General features: G+C 46.4%; 1 protein-coding gene across 1 annotated transcript in view; it reads right to left on the bottom strand.

Moving 5' to 3' along the window:
• LRIG1 (leucine rich repeats and immunoglobulin like domains 1) overlaps window positions 1-23,944 on the bottom strand; it is a 95,820-nt gene that overhangs the window by 52,704 nt on the left and 19,172 nt on the right. The window contains exons 2-3 of the mRNA XM_063347556.1: window positions 5,750-5,821; window positions 770-844 (exon numbers count right to left, since the gene is read on the bottom strand). Of these exons, the coding sequence (XP_063203626.1) occupies window positions 770-844; window positions 5,750-5,821 (147 nt within the window). The remainder of the gene's footprint in view (window positions 1-769; window positions 845-5,749; window positions 5,822-23,944) is intronic.

Below are 23,944 nucleotides of genomic sequence, written 5' to 3'. Positions count from 1 at the left end.
GGAACTTGGGAGGTATCATGCATACCTCAGCAAAATTCCTTCTCGGTTTGCATTACAAGCAGACACATGCAAAAATAATTTTAGAAATCCACACTCTTAAGGTACTAAGTTTGATATTATAATGTCTTTATTCCCTTCAGCAGCGTCCTCAACCCGAGATACTCGGTGGCAGACACACAAGGGCTGTCAGGTGTCTAACACTTCTGCAGGCATCTAAACTACCAAAGTTAAGAACTTGAAAGCTTCTGCACATCTAGACTTACAGTCACCAATCACCCTCTCAAAAGAAAAAAATAGAAAAGGTTGAAAGAGACCATAAAAATGTGTCTGGAATGAGTTCCCTGAAAGATTAAGATGTGAATAGTCTCTGGCTTTAACAGAAAGAAGAAATGTTCAGAACAGGGCCAGGAAAAAAAAGAACAATAAAGAAAAGGTAAAGTTATATACTGCTTTAAAAGCACAAGTATGACATAATGGTTGAAACCCAAAGGCAGATGAGAAAAAATAATTTTACTCAATATGCAACTAACCTGTTTAGTTTACTGACATGTTACCACTGACCATAAGCACAACATTAATTGAGACCAACCCCGCACAAGTCACTCCAGAAGAGTTTCTTAATTAAGGTGCTAACAAGCCCAACAATGAGACGTGAAGAGTCAGCAGAAGTGGGTGGGACACACACAAAACTCTCAGTCAGCAGCAGCTACACCTACCCCACAAACAGCAGCCCAAAAAGTGAAAAGCCAAAGAGGCAGCAGCAACTTACAGGTAGAGGGAGCGGACGCTGGAAGCAGCGGGTCCCAGGGAGGGAATGGCGGTCAGCTCGTTGTTGTTCAGTCGCCTAAAACAAACAGAAATTACTTGTTGAAGAAAGCAGCCTACGACCAAGAGTGCGGGAGCAGGGGATGGCCACGGCACTTCCTTACCTACCCCCCCGACTCTTTGGGAAGACTGATATGGTGGCAGAGGCCTCCATCTCAAGGGGTTTGTCTGCGCCTGAGTCTCACCTTATCCTCCCAGCCCAACCTTTTAATAAATGAGAGCCCCCATAACTGGTCCCCACAGTATCTCCTTTCTAAAAGTAAGGCTTTTTTTCCCTTCCCATCCACTCCCTTAAAGCGAAGCCAAGTGCCACCGAGGAAGGTGGCAGCCCTCCATCAGCCCGAGTTTCCACAGTCATCAGGGAGCCGAGCCCAAGATAGGAGGCTGTTGGCACCTGTGGCACAAGGCAGCCGGGTCCCGCTGCCTCAGGACAACGAATTCATCTCCCCCCCCAAGGCGGCAGCCCCAGCTCAGCCCGCCAGGCCAGGCCAGGGCGTGGGGCCCAGCAGGGCGCTGTGGCGGTGGGGAATGGCGGCCTCAGGCCTCCTCTCCACACCAGGCCAAGCTCTGGAAATCCCGCAAGGGCAGCCCCATGAAGCCAGCAACACGCACGAAAAAATAGCGCTGGGCACAGTAATGCCACCAAAACCAGGTAACCTGCTCCAGCAGGCTGGCTGGGGAGCACCATGCAGCCCCCCGGGGCTAACGGCAACTGCAGACAGGGCCCTGCTCCTGGAAACGCCAGTACAAAAATGTCCCCGTCAATGGCCTAATGTTTGAAGTGTTTTTCTGACTGAAAACAGATCCTTGCCATGTGACCGGCTCTTCCTTGGTTTAAAGAGCCCTTGTTTGTATGGTGAATTAGTCAATTAATTACTGTAACAGTCGCTTGTCTGGCTGCTTGAAAATTACCTAATTTCTTAGCCATCTTGCCCGCTCCCCCGCCGCCGCATGCTGAAGCCATTAAAGCCGAGCGGGGCAGCACAGGGCAGCTGCCCAGGTCCCCCAGCCGCCCGCGGTGGGCTGTCGCTGGAGGCAGAGCCTTGACGGGTCTCTCCCCACCGCCTGCTTCCAACTGTTTTCCCCTCCTGCATCTCCAAAGGATCACGATTCGGGCGCGAGAAGCAGAGCATCCCGCAGCAGGTAGGGGAGCACGGCACAGCTGAGGCATGCTAAGCCGTGGGCACAAGTTGGAGCAATCCTAAATTACAGTGGTTTGGGGTTGTTTTTTTTCCCCTTTAAGACTATTTTTGGCAGGTGGGAGAGAACAGCGATACATCCATCCCAGAACTTCCTTCTGATTCCTCCGAGAGCAGGCAAGATATTTGATTTCATGAGGAGTTCCAGGCACTGCTGGGATAAAAGCTTTCCTCAGCCTCGGCTCTGCCTCTGACATTATACCCGTACCTTAAAATGTAAGGGAAAAAAGCCAGATGCATTGCAATTCAGCAAGGAGCTCCACTTTGCAACTAAAAGCTCATTGTTGCTCATATTATAGCAAGGTCTAGAGCTTTCAGAGGTACAAAGCAAGCTGGAAAGAGCATTAAAATGCTTATATTCGTGCCATGTTTTCATTAACTGAGCATCTTTTGGAAAGGCACAGGAGAAGGAGGATAATTAGGCCCACCCTCTGCTAGCCTGGGTCAGCTCTGGTTAAGCAGCTCCAACACCGACCGGCGTCTAACAAGTGATCAAACCCTCCTCTGACATAAGTGTGATTTTCATATATCAGCCTCCTGTCAGGTCAGAAGTCAGTCAGAAGTGGTTCTCCCACCTCATTTTCTCTCTTGGCTCACAGGCACCAGTTGCTGATGCAGAGCAGACAGCCAAGCTCAGTATTTGCCTGGGATTTCCCTCTCATCTTCCCCTTTCTCCATGTAAAGGAATAAAAAAAAAAAACCCAACCCCAAAACAGAACAGCCAGGCTCAACAAATTTAAACTTTCAGTCTCCTTTCTCCTCCCCAGCCCTCCCCTTTGATGACACAAACCCGCTGCCTCTGGATGCTAAGGCAGAGGAGGAGGGGGGCCACCCGTATAAAATATTTACGGTCCAGTTGCCAGGCTGGTGTCAAGCTGAAATGGAGCCTACTCAAAAATAGCACAGCTCTCCAGAGCTTTCAGTGAAAGGCACTTTAGAAAATAAAAGGTGAGTTGTTTGGAGAGGAATTTTAGCACAGTTACTACTTCTTTGTTACAAATGAGCTTGGAAAACCTGAGAGTCATGCAACCATCACTTTCATGGATCCCATGATCCATATGACCTGAGGAAATCCCAGAAAGGACCACAGGGCCCACCGCACAGCAGCAGTCTCCATCCCACCCTTTCAACCAAGGTACGAGGATGGACGGACCCCAGAGGGAGCCACCAAAGGGGACGAGAGAAGATATAGGTGTCCTGAAGGAATAGACAATGTCACACCCGAGCCCCTTCCACCTGAGCCTCCATCAGCACAAAGCTACTTATCTCAGAGCGTGTGGGATCATGGGGTTTCATATCACTTTGAGCTACTAAATTTCATCCCACACAGACTTAAACTTTTAAGGTAAAAAAAGCTTCTTAAAAAAACACCACAAACAACTGCCTAAACCCTGGGAAAGGGAAAAAATGTAGGGTAAATACAGCTACTACTTTATTACCATCTTAGTAAAGCAAAACAGAGCATCCAAGATAAGCTACTAAGTCTAAATCTTTTGGTTTACAGAGATTTCCTTAAAATTAAGGGAAAACAAAGGTTTTCACAATATATTGCATTAATTATTCACATACAGAGACGCACACAGAGCTTTGAGCCTCATCTGTAATGCTCAGGAACCACAGGCACCGTGTCTGAAGCATCATGGGAGGTTTCAGGTCTTATCAATGCATCTATTATTTGGGGCAATCTCTTTCCCTGAGGGTGCCTTGGTTTGCCCAGCACAGCGCGTACAGCAAAACACTGACTTGCTCTCAAGACATGCCACAGCATGATGCTTATTTCATGAATGTTTGTAAAGTGCTTAAAAAAAAAACCAAAACCCTCAGAAAGGAGATGCTCTGGCAGTACAGATGTGGTTCTCTTTGTGAAATGCAGTTTATTTCAGTGGTCTGTGGTTTAGCTGTTATTCAAAAGCAACCAAGATTGGTAGATAGGGCTTTTAATAGAGCTTCTCCCCTCACACTTTCCAGAGCCTGCCTTCCAGGCTCCGCTCCAGACCTTTGCCTCCCTTCCAGTCTCCCATTTCTGACTGCTCCCTTTCCCTCCTACTCACTCCTCTGCTCTCTCCCTTTTCTCCAACCCTGCCTTTCTGACACAGCAAGCAGCTCTTATCGGCACCATGACTTTGTGGGCTGCATTACTTACCTCCCCCGAACCCTGACATCTTTTTTTAGTAGCTGATTGTTCAGGGCTTATCCTGCTCTCGACGCGTGCAGCACTTTGCACAGGGAGCTCCCTAGCTAAGGAATCAGAAGCCACACGCATTTCCCAGCCCCACACCCCCTGAAGTCACATGCCTTCAGGCACTTCCACAAATAAAAGCTATTGCTAAGCCACAGTCATGTTAGGATAATTCTAAAGTCTCATGGGATCAGGGCAGTGATTCTCTTCTTTATGCACAGAGTAATTTAAGGCTCTCCGCAGTTTAAAGAAAAGTTGAGAAAACACATCCCGTAGGCAGCATTTTGCTCACCTGCATCACTTTCTCTCCCCTCTCTGACTGCTCTGTAGGATGATTACGGGTGAATTGATTGCAGAGCGCTGCAGCGCATATTCCTCACTTAGTCATGGTCTCTAGCAATAGTCATGATCCCTAGCAAGTCCCTGCTGTTAGTCTAAGCAGGGGAGCCAGGGGCAGTTGGGCAGGGGAAAGATGCTACATTAATCCCCGTGGTCCAATCCCGCAGACATTAGTCAGGCAGAACTCCCACTTGCAGCAGACTGGTTTGCCTATTTAAGAATCACAGGATCTGGCCCCTCTACGAGTCCCAGAGCCAACACTTAATGAAAACAGACAGAGGACAAGAGAAAACGTACGATATACACAGAGCGCAGTATTGTTTCTGAAAGGAAATGTTTTCTCAGTTTCCCATGAGGCATCAGTAGCTCTTCAAACAGAGCCCAAACCTCAAGTATGCCAGCGATTCAACATTCAAATGCAAGCTCATTACCTCAACCCACCGCTTGCAATTTCAGTCACTTTCGTTTTTCAAAACCCAAAAAATCAGAGCTCCAGGAATCACTGTGAATAGCTGACAAGCACAGCTCCTCTGCGAGTGTAACTGCGGAGCATTTACACAGATCAGGAGCTAGGAAATCCTGCTATTCCCTAAACAAGGTTTCCTTTACCAGCAAGGGGGGTCTGGCACAGCCACTCAGACCTCCACCACCTCCTTCTCTTCCCCCACCAAAGCAGAAGACGACTCTGCTGTTTTAGGTTCTCCTAGCAGACTTCAAATAGAATTTGTTCTGATTCCAAGAAGAGCACAAATGTCTGAGAGGAGGAGACACAGTTAAGTGCTTTGTTATCCACTACACTACACCTTTGTTTCCTGGGAGATTTGGGTTAGGTTGGCATCAGGTATCACCATCCAGGCTGTTCTGCCTTGCTTCAGGGTTATCCTTTCAGCAACAAGCTTTGTGTGTATGTTCAGGTGTGTTAGCTGAACTGTTCCCGCAGAGCATTGCACAAGACTGAGGGAGGCAAACTCCAATGATTTCCAATAACAGCTATGCTGTTTTAATTGGGATGTTGTGTTCTGCTAATTGATTAGTTTAAAAAAAACAGCACAGGTACAATATGGAGGAAAAAAACTCCACACGAAGTCAAATCTGATCATTCAAGTTAGCTAAAGGAAGGTACTGTCCTGAAAACTGTATACAATTTCCTCCTGGCCCACAAGCCGCCCTGGCAAAACACAATTAAAACCTTTGAAAGAATACTTACACTTCCTGCAGGTCCGACAGCCCTGCAAAGGCAGAAGGATCAATCTCCGTCAACTTGTTGTAGCTCAGGTTTCTGTTAAAATAAAAGACAGTGGGATCAGCATACTGCAGTTACCGTGCTCAGCAAAACAGTCATCTTAATTATTCTGGATTGCACTGGGAGGCTGGGTTTGTTTTTAGCAAGAGCACTTAAACATGGCAGAGCAGCACTTTTCTGCTGAATACACGAGTGAGTTTAGTTCTGTGATCAAAATGTTATCTAGCTCTCCCTATGCTTTTTCCCTCTTTGGCATTAGTGTGGTTTTAATTTGTCTTTATATTACACAATTACATTTATTATTCTTCCATTGGTTATTCACAACCACAAAACTAATCACAGATGAATAGGATATTTCCTGACAAATTAAAGTCTGAACTGAAACAATCAACAAACCTTCTGCTGAATATTTTATAGCTATATTCACATAGGGTATTTTTATATACCACTGTGTGTTATGTACAAAATATACAGACATAGGTATGTACACTTACTATGTGTAAACATAAAATATATTCTATATTTTCTAACAAGATATTATTAACATATCACTAAATGGCTTTTTAATCGGCAGTTACAGCTTTCAGCCAGTCACGTAGTCATACATGCCCTGGTCCTCAACAACCCCAACCAAAGCTTTCCAGCTACCTGACAGTCCAAATCTAGATCATATCATAGGCACTCCACTGATGGATAGCAAATAGGCTGTGCTGTATTCTCTGAAAACAGCTGCTGGGAGAGCAGATCTGCCTCGCAGGACATCCCTGTTTGGAAATACAGTCAGAGCTCAACGTGCTCCTGGAAGGAACACACCACGAGGACTGCTAGGGACAGCAAACAGACAAAATAATGCAAGTAAAGTACCAACTCTGAAAACCGCAAGCAAGCACTTTGCCACGCTCTGCTGTAGCATCATACGGTGCGACAGCTAAGTTTCCCCTCCAAGATGTGCACTATCAGCACACCACGCGCGACAGGTCAAACCTGTAGCTAGGGACTTACCTACCGGGAGAGCACAGATCAATTAAGACCAAGTGACTAATGATGTGGAAATTAACAAGTGGCCTAATTAACATGATGTATGCAGTGCTGGCATGTTCCTGTGACTGTGTAGTCTACAGCGGGAGGAGGCAAATTGATGGGCGGTAGCAAGAAATGCAACCGCAAGAAGCTGTAAGGAAATTGCGAGGGGGACCTACTTTAATTTTCCCCTGCTCCACACCCTGCTCTAGGATATTATCCTGGGTAAAATTCAACCCTCTCGTCTCCTCCGCAGGGAGGTTACACCCTCTTACTGCACCTCTGAACATGACCCAAAAGATTCATGGCCTGATTTTAGATAAGCCCTCAAACATTCAGCTGCTTATTCAAACCACCAAGCCAGTCTGACTAGAAAACTGGCCAATCTTCCCTGGTTTGTATATTTTCTTTGCTTCAAAGCTGTGCCCGCAGAACCCAAGCAGGTCTGGAGCCCAAACAGGTAAACAGGACCTAAGTCACCGAGGCTCCTACTGAACTTTTACCCAGGCTACATGACCCAAGAGCTGAGTGACACAAAAAAAGGGCAGTTGCCAGAAGAGCATAGACAGAGACCTCCTGTTTTAATTGCTCCTGTTAGCCCACTGCTCTTTTTGGCAATGCAAAGAGGAATCTAGGCCCACAGCAATGCCTACGAACACAAAGACTTGAAAGACTACAAAGCTCACCAACTTCACATGATTAGAAGGAAGCGATAAATACTTCTTTTGAGCTAAAAAGCAATTATTGATGACTTGCCCTTCTACAACGCATTTATGGGAAGTCCTCAAAGCATTCCCCTGCACACAGGAACCATTCGATAGTTCTCACACAGACGCTGCTCTCCATCATCTCAGAGCAGCCAGCTCTGAAGACGGTTCCTTGCATCTTGCCTGAAATGTTCAATTTTTGCCAATACCTGCTGTGAAACAAGGCTCTACAAATCAACAGCACAAGCTGGCTCTTAACGGAACCTAGACCTGAAGCTACATAGGAGTGTAAAACCTAACCAAGCATCTAGTTTTAAAATATGCTGTCCTGTAAGCCCCTACTGTCTTTTAAAACACTCAGGAGACCTTTAAATCAATACCAGCCTACAGCAGATATCCATTTCACTATGAACTCAAAGGCATTTATCTAAATAAAAGTCAAACTGCAGTTTAAACTCAGAGTGCGTTTGAAAGCCAAGTCCATATTCATAGCACAATTACGAATTAAAGTGCAATTTGCCCACAGATTACATTACTACTTTTTTTTTTTTTTAAACCACACAGCAAAATCAAGTTGGAGCTTGTCCCTGCCTGATGTACAGGCAAAAAGAGAAAATACAACAGGTAATGTCCTATAGGCTCAACACAATAAAGATAAAGCTGACACAGAAATGCTAGTGACAAACTGAGGGGGAAATACAACCACGGTCATGACCGTGCATGATTCCATCTGTTTTAATGTATTTCTATGCTTTCTATTGCTGCAAATCTTTGCATTTCTTAAGGTAACATGCTTATCCTCAAAACATTCCTCTGCAATAGGCTAAGAGGCTATTTTATGAACCTCTGAGAATCGCAGGCACCAAACTGATCATCCCTACACCTGTCAAAGGGAACAGATCCCTGGCTTAGCCAGTGCTCAAGCACGGAGTAATGCTGATGTGAACTTCAGAAGTTCAAAAGTGAAAAAACAAAGGTCTTCATAAATTAATGGATTTCATGGCCATGGTTTAACGTCACCCAAAGCGACTTTCTGATTGCTGTTGCTGCCGTTAGAGAAATCAAAGGCATTGCACGAGTAGCTGGCTTTTCAGGCAGCACAACCATATTTTGCCTACTCCAGCAACAGAAAGACCTTCCAACGGTTGCTGCAGAAATACAGGTGAACCCCACCTTCTTTGTATGCCAAAGTCTTCAGTCCTCCCCATGCTACCCACTACAACTGCCAGCTATCCTCAACAAAACACACAATATGCTGTTCAAAAGTCAGTGGGGAAATAAAAGCTAGAAATACAGGGTCAGTGCAAAATAAACAGGAGGCCTGAAATTAAAGAGATACACCAAAATAAACAGTTTACTCAATTTCTGAGACTAGCTGTATTTTAACTTGCATTAAAATGCCCAGGAATTTCTAGCCTGAAGCATCAGCAATCAAAGGATGTGTTTCCCAGAACGCAGATCCCCTCAGTAGACAGTACTTGGCATGCTAGTCACAGCATGCAAATGGGAGAAAGAATTAACGTGCTCCAATAGATAGATCATTGGGACCGGGAGTCAGGAAACCTCCATCTATTCCTGGCTCTCTTAATCTCCTGCTGGGTGACCGGGTCACGTCACATCACCTCTCCAGAGCTTTTGTTTCCACAGCCACCCTTTGTCTGTCTTGTCTATTTAGACTGTAAATAAAATTGAGGTAGGTATTGTCTTGGTTTGCCCAATGCTGATGAAATGAGGCCTCAATCTTGGTTGGGCTCCAGTAATGCAAATAAAGAAGGGAACTCAAAACTTGAGGTCATGGGTGCATATAACATTCCCCCAGCACAAAGCTTGGGTCCCAAACGTACGGCAGTACACGAAGCACTGCAGGGGCTGTAACCTCCCCATCGGCTCGGCCTCTGGCCAAGCAGACCAGCAATGCAGGCTGGTTGGAGATGCCAAGCTTGGGGGCACAACTGTCCCATCGCTGAAAACTGCCATGTTTCTACTCTCCCATAGCACAGAACCCGTTCCTTCTTGAGGAGCCCCTCAGTCTGATGCCATGAGGTAGTGCAATGGCTCACTGAGCAAATGCTTCTGCCATCAGTAGTCTAAAATGGCTTCTTCAATGAAAAAGAGCCCTCAAAACCCAAAGCCAAACCTCTATCCTTTACCAAATCAGCACTCCCCATAACCATCTGAGTTATCTCAGGTGCTGGGCATCTCTTCAAAGTGGCAACTTATACAGCATGATCTACAGTGTTTGATGGGAGCCCAAAGAGACCATGTCCTTGGTGTGTGGTCGGCCCATTTCCTGGCACCTGCATCTGCATACGGGGTTAGCCGAGCCCAAGTGTGGGCATACCCATGCTGAAAGCATGCTTCCCAGTGTCCTGCCTGCTTCTCTCCATGGGTACATGTTTCTGTTGAATTACTCATGGGAGGATATTTTGATCCCTCCAAGGCAACTGTGGAAAGAAAACAGAATTCAACAGACAATCAACATAAATCCTGGACAAGAGCCTGGGCTGTAAGTTCAGGGAAGCAACCTACAAAGGTCAGAAGCTTCTACAGATGGCAGAGAAGACAGAGCGCAGCCAACAACTGGAGCGGCTTCTAACATTCAGACTGTTTTTTGCCTGTTGAATAGAAGCTGCTCTAAGGTTTATAGGGTGTTTTTTTTTAAAAACAACTATATTTTGACTTAATGGCATGAGAAGTGCTCTGCACATCATTTATCCATTGCATACTTCTTCAAGTCTTCCTTGTATTGGCTAATCCAACAATGTTGGGTCTTCCCCCTGCTACCACTAAGATGCCCATGATTGGGAACCAAGAGCCTGTTAAATCAATATGGGAAGGGCCCTGTTCTGTCTATTCATCCATTCCAGTCTCTAACTGAGAAAGCAGTGTTTGCCTTTAGTTAGCATTGTGACAATGGCACTGTGGATCACTGAACACTGCAGAGACTGAAAGAAAAGCCTTGTTAAATAAGCAGGTATGTAGCCTGCCTTAAAACCACCTCCCGAAAGTAATAATGCTGTCACATAGAGAGTCCTGCTTGCCAGGGAGGAGAGATCAGTCAGCTCTCTGAACCATGAGATGCCAATCGTGCCTCCTTGGCCAAGGTGTGGGGTAGACTGGGAGTTCACAAAGAAGTTTTGGCTCTGCTTTGGAAACTTGGCCAGTGCAGAGAAAAAGCCATGAAAAAGCCACCTCTCTTTTGAAAAGAGAGGTGCCTGGCTGGCTCGCCAGACAAAGGAATAGAGACATATGTGGCTCCTGGACTCTGCTAACCACGATGGTGGCTGAATTCTGTTCAGCAAGGTGAAGGCTTCCGACCCTTACATCAAAACCATTTATCTGTCAGCGTGGAAGATTATGTCAAAAGCATTTCTGCACCTTTTGATGACAGGCATTGGAGAAAAGGAGGATGGCTCGAAGTTCTGCCACTGCCAACCGTGGCTTTCATTAAACACTTTGTCAACCATTGTCATAACACAACTTTTCATTGCTCTTGCACAAAAGGGAGCCGTGGGCCCAGAACAATCGAGCCCTGCAATAGAAATTCCTCTGGCTAATCTGTCGAAAGATAGCTGCCTAGTCCGCAGCTTACTGAATAGGCATCATCCTCTTCCCACATGTTTGTAGATGGCTTTACAGCGCTGGAATGGAGGCCCCATGCACACTTGATTGGGTATGAAAAGCATGGCTGCAGCTGAATTAGCCTGGGGATGGGGGCTGGGGGAACGGGAGACAGAACACATTGCCCATGCTAAAAGTACGTAACTGTGCAGGGAAGAAAGCACACTCAAATTTATCTTTTAAACACGCTTGTGAGCTCCCAGAGAGATGGCAGAGTCCTCATAAGCAGTGACATTCAAGGCTTAACACTGAAGCACAAAGCAACCAAAGAGACTGCGAGGATTTAGGTGATTGTATGGACTGTAAGGACAGAAAGAAGCAGCTTTAGTCCATTTATTTCTTTTTTGTGCACAGGACAAGTCCAAAATCTACTCCCATGAGACAAGAGCAGCCAAACAGCTACTGCAGCTAGTGCCAGCTACCCCCAGCTGCACTGCGCTGCAACACCTTCCCTTAAATGGGATTTTTTCAGTTCCCCCTAAAACAAACAGCCACTAAATGGAGTTGCATAAGCCACCACAGTGATGCGAGTCAGACAGAGCTTTCACATACTAGATATGCAGTCCTTAATTACCTTCTGGAGGATTTCTTGAAGATTCCTTTGAAGTGGCTGATGCACTGCCAGAAGCCAAAGCCTGGACTTGGGGAAATCGCTCACCCAACCCACCACAGCCATTCCTGGGTTTCCTTTGAATCTGCCTGCTAAACTGATAGAAAACCACAGATTCTTATTCCCCTCAGCTCCCTCCTCACCCTCACTTCTATTCCGCTGCTTCGGAACTCAGCCTAACAGGTCTATGGTCAGGAAGGACAAAGAACAGAAGCACATCTTTGCTGAAAGATGCACCCATGTTGTCTTGTGGTTCACCCAGCCTCAAGCGGGAGCTCCCACGCTGCTGCGCAATAGCGGGACTGACCGACCGGGCTGTACAGCCTCTGGGACGCTCTCATTTCTGAGGTGCCTGTGGCTGCATTAAGCAGCCCCCATGATTTATTTTGTAGTGTATCCTGGGGAGCTCCACCTGCCTGTGCAAGGCACCCAGCATACAAGAGAAGGGACAGTGCTGGGGCACCGGAGTGTCCCACGCCAAGCATCAGCAAGAGTTACCTCCTAAAAGAGGCAAGGGCAACAAAACACAGGACACCAGAGAGGCGAATGTCCCAGCTTGCTGCTTTGGGGAGAAGAAGGGGACTCTGCAGGACACAGGGAAGGACAAACAGCACCCCCGTGGCTGAAGCTGTGCCCCATCACTGAGAGCTCCTGTTAGCGGCTAAGCCAATGTGCTCACTCAGGCTTTACTTATGCCCTAGCTCAAATTAGCAGCGGCAGCATCGTATTAGCTTGGGTTAATAGCCTGCTCATATAAGGGGCTTTATGTGCAGAAGGGAGTCAACTTAAGGGCAACCCTCAAGCCATAATATGAGCTAATTTGACAGTGAAGACAAACTTTGAGAGGTCATCCAGACACCAAGAAAACTGCACCATGAATCACTCTCAGTCATGACCAACAACACTGTCTAAAGGAAATTCCTGTAGCATGATCACCAAAGAATCAATACCACGCCGAATCCAGCAGATGCATGCAGTCATTAATACAAAGAATACTAATTAAAACCACATCACTGAGAAGCATTGTGCTGGACTACAATTTAATTTAGCATGTGGTTGATATGATTCAGGGAATAAGGGAATTATCATCTTATCTTCAAGTAACGTTCATGGACACATTTGCAGCCCTGGCCCTTCCTCCCGCTCTGCCCCTCTGTGCTCACGACTGTTTCTGCTCACGAGGGCACAGAGACCACACATCTGGCACACACAGACACCTGCGTGTATGAGCCTGGTAAGCCACCGCCAGAGCTGGTCTGCTCACACGGGGCTGCAAACGTAAATATCTCCATCATCGGTGGCTGAGGAAGGGCAGAGAAGTCCTTTGCAGGAGCGTTGGGTAACGCCGCGCTGCTGCTGGGGCTTCTACATCTCCTACCACAAGGAACATTCACCAGTTTATTTGTCTCTTTAAAAAGGGCAGTGTCAGGTTATTTTAGGCTCTGTTTGGCTTACACAAATGTGTTTTGACAAAACCTAGGATCCTGTTTCCTCTTATTTTAATAACCTTAGCAAAACAAATGTGAAGTTCTTTTCTGGTTTTTTTTTGTTTGTTTGTTTTTTGTATTTTGCCTGGAAGACCATCTCCTCCAAACACCCCAAATCATTGGGGGGTTTTTGTTTGGTTGTTTTTTTGTTTTTTAAAGAAAGATTACCTTCCAGCTAATCTACATAATCACACGCATATACAAGTACACCACAATATATGTGGAAAGCACTTGTGTAACCCAGGGGCTTATGGAGCCCTTGCTACGCCTCTGCAGCATCGGGAGGATACACCAGGGCTTGATCCTGGTCCACTCCACAGGAGTTTTTTCAATATTGCAACTGCTCCATGCTCCAAAAAAAAGCAAAGTGAGATTTCAAGAAGTGAAGTCATTTGAAAGTCATCCAGTGGCCTCAGTGGCAGAGGGAGGACTGGGAGCCCTTGTCTCTAGTGTGACACACCGGCCCCGGCTGCGTTATGTGACTGGGGACATGCGGATCCTTCCCCAGCAGCCAGCAGGGACCCGAACCCACGGAAGACGGCAGGACAAAGCAAGCATGAATGACAAGGTATTCAACAACACTTTCTCTGCTGCTGAAAAAAAGCATGAGCAGCAGCCACATAGCCCGCAGTTACTGCGCTACAAACCCTCCCATTAGCACTGCATGTTCCTCTGCTTCTAATAAGACAGCCCAGTCAAAGGCAGTATTGTACACGGGGAACAGGGGATGCTGCAAGGGTTAGAGCAGGCAGTATTTAATTGCAGCAATTTTTCACTTTATTTGCTGCTTCTATTAAGTTGCACTGCCTGAAGGAGACTGCTCCTCTCCCAAACACACTGAGCCATGAGCCGCAAGGATTGCCTCAAAGCAAAAACACATTTCAAAGGGGGCATGGACATCTAAATAAAAACCCCTGTATTTAATTTAACAGAAAGCAATCCTGGTTTGCCACCTGTGACAGGTAAGGAGTTGGAAGGAAAAGCAGGATGTGGAAGTTTTTTTTTAAGCCACAAATAAAACTCCACCCTTCATGTGCCCAGACGCCCATAGGGTTTGTTCTGGCTTTATTGTTTTTAATTAAAAGTGCTACCTACTGTCATGAGAAAGACATACCCTAAAACCAAAACCCTGCAAGTTGCTTGCTCTGCTGCATAAAAGCAAACTCACCCTTTTCTAATTTGATGGCAAATTTCTTTCTCAGCGATTTTTGCCTCCACAAGGCAAAGCACAGTGTCTGAAACCACTGAAGTGAGGGCTGGAGGCCCAGCTCATAAACAGAATACTCATGAAACAAATTGCTCCTGCTTCCATCACCACTGTGTTTCTTCGGTAAATCAATAAAGGCCATGACTTCTTTACTAACATTTTTCAATTAAGGTTCCCCACTGTGTATTCAACATACTAAACCAATTTATTGAGGATTAACAACTATATAATTTACTATACGTGTCTACCTTAGAACAACTGCTAAGCCTCCATTAACCGATAACAAGAGCCGCATTGATAAATCAGCATTAAGTGCTATTTACAGTTTCAAAAACTGCTACTTCTGCAAAGCAAATATTTTCATCTGAAAGTTGGGCAATTTTTCACAAGTACTCCCAGCAGATAAACCATGTTAAACCTCTGGCTTTTTCAGATACTTGGAAAGACCCACAGCAATATGTTCAACTGCTGGCCACCTAACCCTCCCACCGCATGACTCTGCAAAACCCAGATACGGGTTACAGGTCGAGTACGGATGGAAAATAAGAGATAATTCAGAAACTGCTTGAACACTGTTCAGAAGTTTCCACTGTTTAAGAAAACATCCGAGGTCAACGATCATTCAATAATATCCAATAACCTATATTTTAAGATATGTTTTCTCCTAAAACACAGAATTGTAACGTGCTCTGCTCTCTTTGGGGACGCAAGTGGTTTCAATCGTGATTTCTGGTAAGCTCACTGTGCTTAACTAGCCGAGAAGATATTTTTTCACCGCTCCAACACCGCAGTTTATTCATCAGAAACATAAATTCGGTAAATACATCACCGGGCACAGCTCTCAGGGTGGCACTGATCAGCTGCGCTGTGTTCGCACACGCCGGGAAGGGAGAGCACCAAACCCTGATGCTGAAGTTTCATCATGCATCTGGCGTCATCCCCCTGCGGAGCACACGGTGAGCAGGGCTTGGCCGTGCCTGGTCCAGGGGACAGCACGTGGCACGGCATTGCCCAGCTGCCCCAGAGCGAAGCCCGGTCAATCATTAATGGTGGGGAGAGGGCAGGCAACCCGCTCCCTGTGGTGTTTGCTCAGCGCTTCATTCTCTCCTGGTTTCTTCTTATTAATAGTTAATCAGGAAGAACCGATCTCCCCCCCCAAAAAAAAAAAATACATGCTCGCTTGGAAGCGGCACAAAGGAATATTTGTGCGCTGGTTAAAGCTAGTCAGGCAAAGAGTTGGGGGAAAGAAAAAAAAAAGTCTTAGAAAAACAGGGCGCAGATTTTTCCTGCAGCTCGGGCATGGGGGCTCACACCAGCTTGCTCTTGCGTCTCCTACACTTGACACCACTTTTTAACACTGCAGAGAGGGGCTGCATCTCCGTACAACAGAACACTGCAAAAACAGAGGCATTTCCCAGAAAGAATCACTGTTCTCCCACTCTCCATCGGCCCAGGCTGGCCACCCCACACCACTGTTTCACCAGTGGCTGCCCCTCATCAGCCACCCAGTACATCTGCCATGCCGTCATCTGAGAAAAATCTCAGGAGATATATTGACTTGAAGGTCTGTCATTAGATGTGCTGCTGAGCGTAACAAGCTCACTGCCCGGAGTCAAAGGAGCCAACTCAGCTGTACCGGCCAGGACAGAGGTGGTGTCCATCCCTCCCAGCTCTGCGCCCCTCTTCCCACCTGGTGTCAATAATCCCGGTCTCACAAAACACCTGGACAACTCTGCAGCTTTCTACAATGGAAATAAACCCCCTTCTGATCCTAGTAGCAGTGCGAGTGGAATTACAACACTGGACTCCTTGCTATGCCCACCATAAATTTACTCACTTTAAATTCCACCCAAGCAAGGACATTCCTTGTGCTTTTCAGCGCCGTGGACTGAAATGAAGAGGGGGACTGAATCCAAAGATCTTGTGCCTGGCAAGGAATGAGGTATATAACCTCAAAGCATCAGCTAAAGGACCAGTTACCAATGGGGCAGTCAGCAGCTGGCAGCACCGCGCATTGCAGGGCCAGCTCTAATCTCCCGGAGGTGTGAAAAAACACATGGCTCTCCATTTTCAGTTTAAAAATAGTTTTTCCCTTGTAATAAAAAACAGCATTTTAAGGGCAAAACACGCACATTTTAAGCTAGAAAAACCTAAGCTGGCCATCCTGGCTGGAGGTGTGTGGTTTACGCAGGCATCCACCCTCTCTCCTTTCGAGTAATCAATGTCCAATCATAACGCACTTTCATGCCAAGCACTTTTGTATTGCCAATAAAGCACCGAGCAATTTAATGGATTTCTAACCCCAAATTGGAAGCTGTACTGCATCCAACTGACTCAATTTGTTCAGTCTTAGAGGAAGCCCTGGAACAAAATGCTAGAAATAAAACCACATGCACTGATAACATTACAGAAATAGATACACCGAGAAGGAAATGTTCTGTCCCTTTATTCTATCTGACCTCCAACCCATTTTAATTTGACCTTCAAGATGGAAAGGCTGCATTTTAAAGAAACCATTTCCACCTAGATCAAGAGAAATAAAAGCCAAGCTATATATAATGCATTCGCTGCAAAACAAGGCAAATAAATCTACCATAAAACTACCTTTCACCTGACAATGAAAAGCCAGAAGAGCCTTTCAAGTTAATTTACTCCATATTTTAGGTCCTAAGGAGAGCTATTCTCCTTGACAAACTTCTTTCTCTGCACGCAGCCTGAAAACAGCAGAGATGGCTTCCTCCACCCTCACCTTATCACAGCCTAGAGCACTTGATGGCAGACAGCTGTATTATCAGCTTTGGCTAGCAAGAGGCTGGGACAGCACGGAGGCAATGATGCAGTGCAGAAATTTCCAAATTGTGGTCCACAGCGTCAGGTGAAACACCATTTGACACGGCAGACTGACATTCCTCCTGAAGACATTCTTTATTTTACAATGCCATAGAAAACTATACTTGTTCCCAGCGTTAAAAGCAGGGCCGTCTCTCAGAACAAGCGTTCATACTTTTTTTGGCCTAACTCCTGTACCGGTGTTTACTGGTGGGACAGCAACAGGACACCTGCAAGGATTTCAAAGCAGATGAAGCTGGTGCTCAAGTCTCTGCCCAAAGAGCACCACAAAGAAGCCAAGGGGGGGGGGGGCTGTATCTATTGCTGCTTTCCAGTCATTACCTTTGTCACCACATGCCAGTCTTTGCATTCCTTAGATGCATCAGAAGAGCACAAATAGGAACATATTCTCACTTAAATAACTTGCACACGTACAGGAGTGTTTCACTACGTGAATTTACAGATGCATACACAGCCATGCACACCCAAACACGTACACATCTACATATGCATGAGGCACTACAGCTATGGTGATGCACACAGGCAGAAAGGCTTTATCAGGAGAGTCTGGGACAGCTGTAGAGCTTATGACTGGGCTGTGAAGAGCACTAGCAAAAATCTTTATTACACACTGCCCCAGCATACAATGCCACATCTTTTACAGAAGCACTTACTTAAAAAAAAAAAGTTTTGAGAGCTTTACAGTTTTTATTGGTGCTATTTTTCAACTCCTTCCACTTATAAAGGCAGACTTTTTTATTAGCGCAACTCAAATCGCAAAAAGACTAAGAAAGATGAAAAGTTACAGTCAATACAACTTTAGAAAGTTCTTCAAATGAGCTTGCTTTTCCTGAAGTCTGGTATCTCAGGACTTCCCAAGATGAACAGACAGACCCTGTTTCCAGTGGTTGCAGCTTTTTTGCTCTCCAGGTCTCTTAACCTTTCAGGAGTCCTGGGCAAACGGGGCTGTGGGCAAAGCAAAGATGAAGCAGCCAGTTCACGAGCCCACACTTGCTCCCCACACTCCCGGCCGGGGCACTTGAGCCAAGCTCAAACCCTGCAGTAGCATCAGTCAGGCGCCAAAGTCGAGCACACGCGTCGCCTTCCAATCAGGAAGGTGTTTTTTCCATCTACTTCAAAGGGCTATGATGTACTTTGCTGGATAGATGCCTTGATTTATTATTCAATGAACTTCCTTGGATTTGTGCAATTTCTCAGCTAAAAGCATCACAGCTAATTCAAAGGGAGGGCAGATGTTAAGGTTGAATCAAGGAACAAACTTCCCCTTCTATAGATTTTTATCTTTTCCATGTTGTAGGGGGGCAGAGGGATGAGAAGGGGAACATTTCCCTATTCTTTTGCTACAGGAAGCAATTAAGGACCCGACCTCGTGCAAAACTGCTGGATTCAGAAAGTATTTGGATAAGCTTATTTCATCTTCTTTTAACTATTATTACTGGATTCATACTGCTCCACTTGGCATTCGAGATCAGATTTTTTTTGTTATAACTATCTTAGTTTTTGCCCACCAGAAGGTGTGCACATGCCAGCAAAGGCTCCAGTACCAGCTTCAAGCGCAAGGGAACCCCTTCAGCTGAACGAGGGCTGCATCCAACAACAAATTCTGCAGGAAGACACTAAGAGGCGGCCAGATCCTTCCCTCTTGCTTCAAACCCATCCCACTCAGGTGTAACCCAAAGCAGATGTCATCTTAAAATTGCCTGATGGCCTCTGAAAAATAAATAAAAAGTCCCATAACAGAACTCCATGTGGGTGGCCGCCCAGCTGCACTGAAAATAGAAAAAAATTAACACTACAATTAAGCCAAGAACAGAAATACCGTTTCGCTTTTCCGAGTGGTCCTTGCAAGCCCGGGCGCTGTGCCAAGGAGCTCACCATTCATTACTTGCACTGCACCTCTCATGGGGCAAAACACACGTTGGCTTCACACCAACGCCTCGTGCTCCAAAAAGCGGTTATTTGAAAACTGTGAATGCAGAAGGTGCTCCCAAGGTTTGTTATTGCGTGGGGAGGGCTACAGGTGTGCTCACCTCCTGGGGAATTCAAACTATGTCCTTTTGAGAGCACATAAATTAATCTCTATGAAGAGAATAAGTAGAAGAAATGTCACTGTTTCATCATAATCAGAAAAAGAATTCTTAGGGCTCATGAAAAGCATTGTTTTAAGCACAGAGGGCTATGGAGAAGAAATGCTTTTGGACTTCAGGCACAAGAGAGAAAGAAATCTTGAGATGAACCATGATGGAAAACCCAAGGCACCCCACAAGCGGGGTCATGGCAGAGACGATGAAAGAAGCCACATCCGAGGAGACCAGAGGGTAGTAGCACATCACGTGGCTGAAAAACCACAGAAAAGAAACGAGTGTGGTAGTGAGTTGCACGGGTGTGAAGGCATCAAGAGGAGATACTGCTTCTCCTTGGGGCAGGTCACAACCTGGCTGTTAAGTGCACAGTTTTCTCAGTCCTTCCTGAAACCAGGCGTTGTCAGAAGCCGGACCCTGGGCTAAACAGGCCACCAACCTGCAGCAGCGTGGGAGCATGCGCTAACGCAGACTCTGTATTCCAAGCCTGGCTCAACTAAAGCAACGCCACATTAAAAAAAAAAAAACAACACATTTTCCTCAATTTGTCACAGCAAGTGAGGTATGAAACAAAAAACTTTCCGAATCTTCCAAACACACAGGCTCTCCCCCTAAAGTCTTTTGCAAACCAAAGCAAACTGTGTAAAAATAAGTTTTAGTGCATTTTATAGGGGAAAATAACTCTACTTCAACTGGAAACACATAATCTAGCTTTTCTCTAACAAAACCTACAGGAAATGGCTCTGCAAAAGTTAACTAAGTGATACTGAACTTTCTCCAGAGTGTTGTATAGGAAATAACACTGCAGAAATGACTGTCTGATTTAACCTTTTGTCCAGACTACGCTACAAACCCATACTAGAGAGGTATCTGGCCGATGTTAACAATCCTCTGGTGTATTCTCTAGAACTGCAGCATAGAAAGCAGGTTATCTCACACATGCTCAGCAAAACACCCTCGCCACGGTGCAAAGCCCAGGCAGCCAACTGCTGATGGAAAACAGAATTTTACAGTTTTCCCCGTTCTGTGGTTGGTGGTTGGGTTTTATTTTGGTTTTTTTTAGAGATGTGAAGTAGTAACGTCTGTCCTGTGTTGCAAAGAGCAGAGCAGATTCATGCATCCCCAGCATTCCGACCCATGCCAGACTGGCAGTGAAGACATACCAAGGTGTCCCATCTCTCCCTGCCATCTGGCAGACCATCCATCCGTTTGTTAGAGACCTCATAACATGATACCATAGCATTTCTGGGTGAAAACCCTTTTGCATCACGTTTCTCAACTCCACCACTCTTGCTGAGCTTCTCCCCCTTTACTCACCACCTCCACCATCCCAGGAGGGGCTGCTTCATGCAACAGCGAGCATCAGTGAAGGATCTTTTACTCCCAGGGCATCTCAGGAATGGCATGTCTGCCAAGAAATCTGGTGTCAATATTTGCCTGGAGCTCTGCAATCACAATTACACAAACTGAGACAGGCTGCCTTCCATCCCTTCTCCCCCACCATCCACATGCTCCAACATGGAGAAAGTGTTGCTGCAAAGACCTGAAACAAGTCTGTTTTCAGCCTTTATTTCTTTTAGTCAAAAAGAGGAGCTGCAGCTTGCATACATACTGAATCCCCAGCACCTCACTCAGTCTATGCTTCCCATGAAACATGCTGTATGGAGAAGAAAAAGGTAAGGAAGAGAAGGCGTTTCCCACATTCCCACAAAGCTTGGGTTCCTATTTAATTATTTTAGCCAGGACAGAGCTCAAGAGCTATGGGACACATTTACTGCTTGATCAGGTTAGCCAGCAGGAAACCATTTTATGGGGTTTTTTTTTTTCCAGCAAATTTGACACAACCACCAAAGTTGCTCCAAGACAACAAAAAAAACCAAACACACACAGGGGCAAGAGCCAAAAAATGATCCATCTAGAGCAAGGACGCAACCCTCGGTTCAGGAGGCTCACAATAAAATGCCCCACACAGAACAGCACTGATTTCAATATACCAAATTGGCCACTGGGAGGGAAGCCAATACAAAGCAACACTGCAATTGGCCTCGGGAATTAGCTCTCGTAGCTGTTTTTTTTCCCTGCAGCCCCACGCTTACGTCAAGTCACGTGAAAACAATTACATAAACCGTACCTTTTCCATGAACACCTTCTCCGGGATAAAGGTTCTCATTTTACTCCACACAAAAAACACCCTCCACAGGTTTATGAGCTTTAATTGCTATGTGAACACATAAAAAGTGTCCAAATAAGTCTATTTAATGGTTACACATTAACTATCACACACCTCCAGGCTTGTGTTACCCACCTATTGGCTTGATCAATAAAATGCCTGTTAGTAAACTTTTTTAAAAAGTTGCTCCTGCTGAAAATATACTGTTCCTGTTTACTAATAACTTTATGAAATTAACTGGAAATTCCTACCTATATCTGAAGTCTTCTGCTTCAGTCCGCTGGGGAAAAAGCAAGCGGGTTCTCAGCACAAAGAATCAAAAACATCTACCTCTCCTGTGCTTAAAACTGGATGCTGGCCCACAAAGTAATGCAAGAGCACTTCAGCTCCAGGCTGGGAAGGATTTGGATGTAGAAAACGTGCATGTGTGTGCCTGCAGAGACAGAGCTCCTCTAAACCCAGGAGAAGAGACCACTAGAAGACACCATAAGACTGGACAGCCAGGAGCAGGGAAGCCTCTTGCATGAGGAGGACAAACAGGATGCATTAGCAGGAGATTTTAGGAAAGCATACGCTCAGAATATTCCTATCAGCAATCAGAATTAAGGACATCGTCCTCAGTGAATTACTCCTCTGCCATTCATCTGCCACTGTCCTATGCTCACCCCACGGGGCTCTGATAGGCAAATTTGGCCGAGCAGCAGGTAAGAAGGTGGCTGCCTGCAGCCCATGTGTGGAACAGCAGCAGATGGGACAGCATTACCACAAGGCACCCCTTGCCTGAATGAGCCACTCAGAAGCTCTGCCAGGCTGCCTGCAACTGCAAGCCCTCTGCAATTCTCCACACGCCTCCCTGGAGGGCAGAAAGCATTTAATTTACTGCCCCATACCCAAAGGGCACCAGCAACCTTGGGCACTTGCAGATGCGCGTGCCATCAGCCCACCTGAGACCCGTACGGTTGGCAGCAGGGGCGCGAGGCCGACTCCTGCACCCCTGTCCTCCTCCAGGACAGAGGAGAGGGCGAGAGACCACGCCAAGAAGTCTGAGAGTGATTAAGTGTTGATTAAATCCTACTATTTCATAAAAGTTTCTGGTATGCCCAACCAGCTTCAATAGTCTTGTGCTTTGCCATGTAATCCCTGAGATATTTATGAGAAGTCCGCGAATGGCTCCTTTGTCACCTTTCCCCCCACCCCTTCCTCTCCTAAATAAGGGAAATGCAGAGTCTAGAACTCCAGAGATGCACTTTGACATCCCAACGTGCTTTCCAAAGCACCCACCGAGTGCTCTCAGTGGGGTGGGTGAGCAGAGCCCCACACCTCACGGCTTGCACCCTTCCAGGGATAGAGAACACCTCTGCTTTCTCCCTGGCAAGGAAACATCCCTTCTCCCACGCTCCTTTGCAGACCCATTATCCACAGGGAGGGGGGAGATGGACAGACAGCGGGCACTTCGCACCTCCCCACCATAAACCTGCCCAGAGCAATTACCCGGCCCCGCTCCAGCTGGGAACACATTGCAGCCTAATTTATAGCAGCAGAGCCCCAAGGGCAGCGGGTGGCTGGCCCCGGGGCCGGGGTACAGGCAGGGAGAAGCCAAAACCCCACGACAGCGGAGGAAACGCAGACACAGGGGATCACGCTGCCTGCTCCCCCTGCCTGCCCACCCCCTGCCTGCGCCCATTAAAAAAATTAATCCCCATCGTAAAAAGCTGGAGCACAGCCTGTATTTCAGGCCAAATAATAAGGGGAGGCCGTTATAAATAAGGAATCACTTACTATTCAGAGGGAGGGGGATTATATAGGTTATTTAAATTAAAAACAAACTGCACAAACAAATAAAGCCCTCCCCCCCCCCGGCCGCTCCAGCCCCACATCAGCTGCCTGCTCTGCACATGTTATCTGCAAACCATGGGCAAAGCAATTCCCTGCTCCACACCGTTTTCACAATCTGCTTGCTCTGAACCTTACACTACGTCAGGAATTAAACAAACATTTCCTCCTTCTCTGGGGTTTCCCCTCCCCTCATCCAGAGCTAGGCTCCAAAGTCCAGCCAGGCAGCAGGCCTGGGGTCGAGGTTTAACTGCCAGCTCCTAAGAGGAGATAAATACACCAAAGCCACCAAATCTCACTGTTTGTCATGCAAAAAATGAGGAATGGTGTGGGAAAAACTTGTTTGTAGCCTTGCTCCCAAAGAAGCAAGGCTTTCTTGTGAGACCCCACCTGGAGTACTATGTCCAGCTCTGGAGTCCTCAACACAAGGACATGGACCTGTTGAAGCAAAGCCAGAGGAGGACCATGAAGATGATCAGAGTGCTGGAGCACCTCTCCTGTGAAGACAGGCTGAGAGTTGGGGTTGTTCAGCCTGGAGATGAGAAGGCACTGGGGAGATCTTATAGCAGCCTT

Source organism: Chroicocephalus ridibundus, chromosome 10 (assembly GCF_963924245.1).
Source record: "Chroicocephalus ridibundus chromosome 10, bChrRid1.1, whole genome shotgun sequence".
Taxonomy (NCBI): domain Eukaryota; kingdom Metazoa; phylum Chordata; class Aves; order Charadriiformes; family Laridae; genus Chroicocephalus; species Chroicocephalus ridibundus.
This window is presented reverse-complemented; position numbering and strand designations above follow the sequence as displayed.